Consider the following 8,764-nt stretch of genomic DNA (forward strand, 5'->3'; position numbering starts at 1 on the left):
TAATTATTATCCCACGTTTTTCCTCTTCGCAGGGAGAAGCAAGAGAAGATAGAGCCCCCATCCTTCCTGAAGCGTATAGGAGATATAGAAGTATATCCCGGAGGGATTTAAAATTAATAGGTGGGAATTAGAACTGTGAGGCGGGATTTAAAATGTAGGTGTGGGATTTAAAAAAATAGATAGGATTTAGAACTGTGAGGTGGGAGGTATTTAAATGTAGGTGTGGGATTTAAAATGATTAGGAGGGAATTAGAACTGTGGAAGGGGATTTCAAATTTAGGTGTGGGATTTAAAATGATTAGACGGAAATTAGCGCTGTGAGGCGGGGATTTAAAATTGTGAGTCGGGGGATTTAAAATGATTAGGAGGGATTTAGAACTTGAGGTGGGCTATAGAAAAATTTGAAGCGGGAGGGATTATGTAAGGTGGGGATTTTGAACTTTGATCAAGGGATTTACAATTAATAGGTTGGACTTAGAACTGTGAGGCGGGATTTAAAATGTAGGTGTGGGATTAAAAAAAAATAGATGGGAATTAGAACTGTGCGGTGGGAGGGATTTAGATGTAGATGTGGGATTTAAAATGATTAGGAGGGAATTAGAACTGTGGAAGGGGATTTCAAATTTAGGTGTGGGATTTAAAATCATTAGACGGAAATTAGCGCTGTGAGGCGGGGATTTAAAATTGTGAGTTGGGGGATTAGGAGGGATTTAGAACTTGAGGTGGGCTATAGAAAAATTTGAAGCGGGAGGGATTATGTAAGGTGGGGATTTTGAACTTTGATCCGGGATTTAGAATTTTGAGGAGGGACCTAGAACAGTAGGACGCGAGAGTTTAAGTTGGAAAAGGAAAATTTTATGACACTACCTATTTACTTAAAAACTAAAATTTTAAGAAAACTAGTTTCATTTATTTTTTTAAAACAATTTGCTTTACCTTACTTTTAGTTTTAGATCATTTTCTGTACAAAATTAACACTGGCTTTTTAACATTTTTCATTCGCTGTACCTAATAATGTTGCTTTTTATTTTTATGTACATTAAATAATTAATATTCATTAATCAATTAATAATATTTTTTCAAAATTACAAATTAAAATCAATGTCCAGAAATGTGTTGTGTTTTCTCTTCTCTTCATTTCTACATTTAAGTTGGAGAAGGAAAATTTTATGACACTACCTATTTACTTAAAAACTAAAATTTTAAGAAAACTAGTTTCATTTATTTTTTTAGAACAATTTGCTTTACCTTACTTTTAGTTTTAGATTATTTTCTGTATTTCTGTACAAAATCAACACTGGCTTTTTAACATTTTTCATTCGCTGTACCTAATAAAATGTTGCTTTTTATTTTTATGTACATTAAATAATTAATATTCATTAATTAATTAATAATATTTTTTCAAAATTACAAATTAAAATCAATGTCCAGAAATGTGTTGTGTTTTCTCTTCTCCTCATTTCTATCTTATAATACTCACAATTCCTTTGCGCTTAGTTTATATCTTTAGCTTTTCCAAGTACATAAATATGTAGTTAACTGAAAGATTTCAATAGTCTAGCGTTTTTATGTAAACATCATTTTTCTTATTTCCAATAACTAAGTTGGTTGCAGAAAATCTGTCAGAAAATAGAATTTTATATTTATCTACGTATTCCAGTTAGTGTGTTTGGGCTACGTAGGTACTTCCAAAACTCGGAAGAATGCTAGTAAGTTTGATTATGTTCGTTAAAGTTACTACCTTTGAGTTGTAGAAAGCTCTACTAAGCTATTCAGCTTCGAAAGAAGAAAAGATTTTTTTTTCTACTAAGATCTTCAAAAGTGATTTCGTGTCTTCATATATCGAGAGGTTTCGAACTAAAAAAATCTGGTGTGAACATCACACGACTTTCTATTACATTAAACTTCTCAACTGTAAGTCGGACAGTTCTAAAAGTTTCACCACACGTTTTTCCTCTTCGCAGGGAGAAGCAAGAGAAGATAGAGCCCCCATCCTTCCTGAAGCGTATAGGAGATATAGAAGTATATCCCGGTATGTCAGCCAAGTTCACAGCCTGTATGACTGGCTATCCCGTGCCGTCAGTTGAGTGGTACAAGAACGGAGAACCCCTGGAAGCCAGCGACAAGGTTCAGATTGATACCGAGTCATCCGGTATATTGAGGTAAGACTACGCCCCCTTGTCTATATTATAGCGTGCCGTCAGTTGAGTGGCTCACTACTAGAGTGACAAGGTTCAGATTGATACGGAGTCATCCGGTATATTGAGGTAAGACCACGCCCCCTTGTCTATATTATAGCGTGCCGTCAGTTGAGTGAATCCCATTGGTTTGAGATATTTATGAGTAAGTAAATCTTTATTAAAACATGAATAAAACTAGATGACGTAAAACATCTCTTCTAACTTATTTCCACAATAATTTTAGATTAACTTAATGTGAGGAGGCGGGTAATATCTTCTCGCCGGATGGAGGACAAAACCTCCGTCACTAAAAACCTTAGCAGTTATACATTTCAGCGTACAGTGACGTTAAACACATCTTTTATTCATTTGGCACTTTCCATTTGTCAAGGCTGAAGACTTGCCTTTCCCTTGGAATAAATTAAAATATGAAGAAACCTTGTACTGATGAAATTGGGCCTTTGTCGTCACTACAGAAGCAGTGTAGAGCTAGCGGCGCGGCGATAGCACATTGAATACACCAGTACCCAATGGCTCACCGAAGTTAAGCAAAGTTACGCGGGATTTGTATCCGGGTGGGTGACCAAAATCATAAAATCTCTTTAGGTTCGTGTCTGTCTCTTATCGCCCATCTGATGAGAGACATACTATAAAATGGGCATGCCCACACGACACAGACCACACAATTGGAATCCTCATGGTGAAGCTACTTGTGATGCTAAGCTACTATTTGAAAGTAAGTGCACAAGGCCAAGGCCTTTATCGTCACTACAGAAGCAGTGTAGAGCTAGCGGAGCGGCGATAGCACATTGAATACACCAGTACCCAATAGCTCACCGAAGTTAAGCAAAGTTACGCGGGATTTGTATCCGGGTGGGTGACCAAAATTATAAAACCTCTTTAGGTTCGTGTCTGTCTCTTATCGCCCATCTGATGAGAGACATACTATAAAATGGGCATGCCCACACGACACAGACCACACAAGTCTAATGTTGCAGTTGTTTCATTGCTACGAAATAAAAAGTGCGGTAAAACATTCTGTTTTCTATTATATTGTTCCAAGTAGATTCGTAGAAGCTTAACCTAACCTATAGGGCTGTTTACCCTTACATCCAAGCCTCAGTTTACTTCCACTAATACTTAATGTGTTTGGAAATAAAAACATTCTGTTTTCTATTATATTGTTCCAACTAGATTCGTAGAAGCTTAACCTAACCTATAGGGCTGTTTACCCTTACATCCAAGCCTCAGTTTACTTCCACTAATACTTAATGTGTTTGAATTCTGTTCACAGCTCTGGAAATCCGGCCCAAGGCTCCGGTAGGTGAACTCTACTCGGACTATGATCGCATCCGATCCACCGGTATACCACTCCCTCTGGCGGACAAACCCATCATCTCCCGTATGACAGATAGACGCCTCACCCTATCCTGGAAACCGTCAATACCGTACGGCGCACGGTATCCGGTAACTTACCATGTGGAAATGTGTGATCTACCGGACGGAGACTGGTTTACCGCACGCATGGGTAAGATGATAGTAAAGAACATACCGTACGTACTGTATCTGGTAACTTACCATGTGGAGATGTGTGATCTACCGGACGGAGACTGGTTTACCGCACGCATGGGTAAGAATTTTTTCTCGAAGTTCAAGTTTGTTAAATCCCATGCTTTAAAATCCAAAGTGCCTTGAAAAAAAAAAAATCAGCTTTTCAGAGAACATTTAAGTCTTTTTCGTGCAGTAGAAGCTATCTTCAATTCTGAATATAAATTCATATTCCCATAGGACTTAGCACGTGATTTGACCTTGAACTTTGACCTTTGAATATGTGCAGATGTGTGATCTACCGGACGGAGACTGGTTTACGGCACGCATGGGTAAGATAATAGTAGAGAATATACCGTACGTACTGTATCTGGTAACTTACCATGTGGAGATGTGTGATCTACCGGACGGAGACTGGTTTACGGCACGCATGGGTAAGATAATAGTAAAGAATATACCGTACGGCGCACGGTATCCGGTAACTTACCATGTGGAGATGTGTGATCTACCGGACGGAGACTGGTTTACCGTACGCATGGGTACCTAAGATAATAGTAAAGAATATACCGTACGCAAACACTGTACTCATGTGATAAAGTATGTAGTAAATAATCCCTGAATATTTTTTTCTGGTATAAATGAAAATATCGAAAGGGGTGGGAGGAATAAACGGAAATATCAGGGAAAAGAAAGCGTAACGAAGAAACAATAAATTACAATAATACCCATATGTACTATGGGACAAAAGTTAAAATAAAAATCAAAACAGACTTTTTTTACTGCTTTTTCATAATATTCTAATCAATCCTTTAATTTCATCCCCCCCCAGGAATCCGTAGTTGTGCGTGTGACATATCTAACCTGGTTCCGTTCAGAGATTATAAGTTCAGAATTCGAGTTGAGAATAAATACGGCCTGAGTGACCCTTCACCCTTTGCTCAAACTATGAGGTGAGTGGTCTGGTAGGAATTTAGCTAGATAGACATTTTGTGAGAAATTTAGCTAGTCGGAATTTCTGGTAGGAATTTAGCTATTCAGAAATTCTAAGAGAAATTTTGCTAGTTAGAAACTCTGAGAGAAATTTATCTAGTTAGAGATTCTGAGAGAAATTTAGCTAGTTAGACATTTTGAGAGAAATTTAGCTGGTTTGAAATTCTGAGAGAAATTTAGCTAGTCAGAAATTCTGAGATAAATTTAGCTAACTGAGAAATTTAGTTGATTGAATTTCAATTCCTAATAAGTTCCAACTTCTCTGAATTTAAAAGTTTTGATTCGTTAGGTAGCGGGTTCCATTCCCATCCGGGGCAGCCTTTGTCTCAAACAGATTATGTTTGTTCTCGGAACGGCTGGTTTTTCTCCTATCCTGTCCTTCTTTTCTCTTTGATTTTGGGACGATAAGACCTCAGTAGTTATAGTTTCCTCTTCAAAGAGAGTTTTTTTTTAACATTTATTTATTATTAGTATTTATTTTTTTTTTTATTTTATTTTGCTCAACTTTACTCATTTCCCATTTTCCAGAGAGAAACTGAATCCCGAGCGCCCCAAGTTCGAACCCTACCTGCCTCCTGGCGTACCCTTCCATCCGGATAAGTCATTCTATTTCCCGCGAGACTTTGACCTAGAGAGACCTCCTAGAGAAGGTTATGCTCAGGCCCCGAGGTTCCTAAACCAGGAACACGACACACAGTATGGTAAGTGTTAGAACATAGCCTCCTACTAGGGGGAAAAAAAACAATGTTTTTTTTTTATTACATCCCAATCTCCAATAGAGATGTCTCTGGGTAAAATATTTGAACTAAAGATCTTTTTTTAAAAAAAAGTTGTGAAAAAATCCAGCTGGAGTCAAAACGGCGAAAAAGCAAGGAAGTATCGACCTTTAAAAGACCGAAAATTCAATTTCAACTTACGAGTACTTATTATGAAAATCTATCAGTGTGATTTCTCAATTATTTAGCCTTAAGATAAGATTAAATTTGTTTTTATCCTGTTGTTGCTTACTAATATTTAGATGTTTTCGTATGTTGTTATGTGTACGAAATGCCAGTGATATATTATTTTTGGCGAAACATCTAGCTATTTTTTCAGAGCTTTTATCTTGGTAATTCACAGGTACATATTTCTTTTCTTGTGCATTTTTGTCCCTATTCTTTTTTAATCTTTGTGTTTTTCTTTGTCTCTTAAGGATTTTATCAATGATATCGGGTTTATATCCATTATTCTGTGCAATTTGTTTTATTATTGATATTTCATTGTTGAAATCTTCTTTACACAGTGGGTAGGTGATTTATTCTATTTTACTTTTAAGGAATCAAGAATGAAAACTCCTATATCTTCTGGTTCGTATAAGAATACTCCTGAACCCAAAGTCTCATTGTACTAAAAAATACATTGCCTGACAAAACAGAAGTTTTGAAGAAAGGTACAAAGAGCACACACAACATTCAGCTCACACAAATCCATCTTCTACAGTAGCACGGCCACATAAAGGATGATAATTGCTCATACGGTGATATACAAAACCATATGTCCGTATTGAAAATGGTGCACTGATAAAACAAAAACTAATGTGTGAACGAACAATATTACATCTTCCAACACATAAAAAGAAGAAGGCCAGGACAATTTCCTGAATATTGCTACAGACTTCCATAATAAACGAACATTTCCCATTTTCCAGAGAGAAACTGAATCCCGAGCGCCCCAAGTTCGAACCCTACCTGCCTCCTGGCGTACCCTTCCATCCGGATAAGTCATTCTATTTCCCGCGAGACTTTGACCTAGAGAGACCTCCTAGAGAAGGTTATGCTCAGGCCCCGAGGTTCCTAAACCAGGAACACGACACACAGTATGGTAAGTGTTAGAACATAGCCTACTAGGAAAAAAAAAAAATGTTTTTTTTTTTATCACATCCCAATCTCCAATAGAGATGTCTCTGGGTAAAATGTTTGAACTAAAGATCGTTTTTTTAAAAAGTTGTGAAAAAATCTAGCTGGAGTCAAAACGGCGAAAAAGCAAGGAAGTATCGACCTTTAAAAGACCGAAAATTCAATTTCAACTTACGAGTACTTATTATGGAAATCTATTTTACGAAATTCCGCTAGGCAAAGCTAATGTACAAACTCAATTGCTTGCGTCAGTTTTCGTGACGTCATCGATTATGTCGAGTAGAAGGGTTCTATACCACTCTCTCTTTATTTCTATTCTCGCCCATCTGGTGAGAGGCATACTACGGGATGGGCATGCTACGACACAGACCACATGCGTCTAATGTAGCAGTTGTTTCATTTGTGAAAATCTATTTTACGAAATTCCGCTAGGCAAAGCTAATGTACAAACTCAATTATTGCTTGCGTCGGTTTTCGTGACGTCATCGATTATGTCGAGTAGAAGGGTTCTATACCACTCTCTCTTTATTTCTATTCTCGCCCATCTGATGAGAGGCATACTACGGGATGGTCGTGCTACGACACAGACCACATGCGTCTAATGTAGCAGTTGTTTCATTTGCTATGAAATAAACACGGCAGTGAAACATTCATAAAAAAGGGGGAAAAATCTAGGTACTAATTTATTCTATTTTACTTTTCAGGAATCAAGAATGAAAACTCCTCTCTGTTCTGGTTCGTATACGGATATCCCAAACCCAAAGTCTCGTTCTACTTCAACGATGAACTAATAGAGATGGGAGGCCGCTATGATAGTTCTTACACACGGAATGGACAGGCTACTCTGTTTATTAATAAGATGCTGGATAGGGATGTAGGCATGTATGAGGCACTGGCGAGCAATGAACACGGGACCGCGCGACAACGAGTCAGGTACGATAACCACGGATCAACATTATTTCTTACCCTTGTATTTCGGTTAATTAGGTGTCCAATCGAAATAAAACGGTAAGAATTTGTAAGAAATAATGTTGAATCAAGGGATCTCTAATGTAAATCTAATCAATATGTTCGGTATATGGAAAGGCCGCTGGGTTTTGGAGAATTGAAAAGAAAGTTTTGTATATTGGAAACGGGAATCGAAACTTACACATCGTAACATTATTTCTTACCCTTGTATTTTGGTTAATTAAGTGTCCAATCGAAATAAAACGGTAAGAAATAATGTTGAATCTTGGGATCTCTAATGTAAATCTAATCAATAATAACCTCGGAATTTTACTTATTCTTATTATTATGTATCTCTTTCGCTTTAGAATTTTTCTTTGTTTCAAATAAGCATACGATAAATAAATAGTAGAATTTGTGATTTATATGATTTTTTTTTATGTGTACGAACAATATTACATCTTCCAACACATAAAAGAAGAAGGCCAGGACAATTTCCTGAATATTGCTACAGACTTCCATAATAAAAATACTTAATGTGTTTGAATTCTGTTCACAGCTCTGGAAATCCGGCCCAAGGCTCCGGTAGGTGAACTATACTCGGACTATGATCGCATCCGATCCACCGGTATACCACTCCCTCTGGCGGACAAACCCATCATCTCCCGTATGACAGATAGACGCCCAAACACTGTACGCATGTGATAAAGTATGTAGTAAATAATCCCTGAATATTTTTTTCTGGTATAAATGAAAATATCGAAAGGGGTGGGAGGAATAAACGGAAGAAGCAAATAAGGAAGCATATTGCTCAAAATTCAAAGGCTGTTCGCCAATGACGTGTCTTAAGTGATTTTTTACGGATTTTATTCCAGCCTCAGCTAAGGCGTTAAAGTTTGGCGCCCCAGGAGGGCTGAACTGCCACTGTATGCACCTCGGTTGTAGATGTCTAACAATTTCACTTTCACTGGACACGATAGCATTATGTATTTCTTGTAATTGAACCGAAGCGCCGCGAAAATTTGTGGCGTTGTCACACACTATTTTGGAAGGTAAGGAACGTCTGGCAATAAAACGATCTAAGGTCGCTAAAAAGGCATCAGAGGAGAGAGAACTAACGACCTCAAGATCGACAGCCTTAGTCGATAAACAGACAAACAATGCAAGCCAACATTTGTCAATTGGGGAGTTTCTTCTCGGACC

The 8,764-nt window shown here is 37.5% G+C and overlaps 1 protein-coding gene across 1 annotated transcript in view; it reads left to right on the top strand.

The window, feature by feature from the left end:
• The window catches only part of LOC103507575 (obscurin-like), a 123,172-nt gene that overhangs the window by 89,624 nt on the left and 24,784 nt on the right, over positions 1 to 8,764 (top strand). The window contains 8 exon segments of the mRNA XM_026822405.1: positions 1,965 to 2,194; positions 2,821 to 2,916; positions 3,475 to 3,708; positions 4,558 to 4,678; positions 5,247 to 5,419; positions 7,318 to 7,546; positions 7,700 to 7,707; positions 8,121 to 8,262. Coding sequence (XP_026678206.1) covers positions 1,965 to 2,194; positions 2,821 to 2,916; positions 3,475 to 3,708; positions 4,558 to 4,678; positions 5,247 to 5,419; positions 7,318 to 7,546; positions 7,700 to 7,707; positions 8,121 to 8,262 — 1,233 coding nt within the window.

Source organism: Diaphorina citri, unplaced genomic scaffold (genome assembly GCF_000475195.1).
Source record: "Diaphorina citri unplaced genomic scaffold, Diaci psyllid genome assembly version 1.1 scaffold324, whole genome shotgun sequence".
Lineage (NCBI taxonomy): Eukaryota > Metazoa > Arthropoda > Insecta > Hemiptera > Psyllidae > Diaphorina > Diaphorina citri.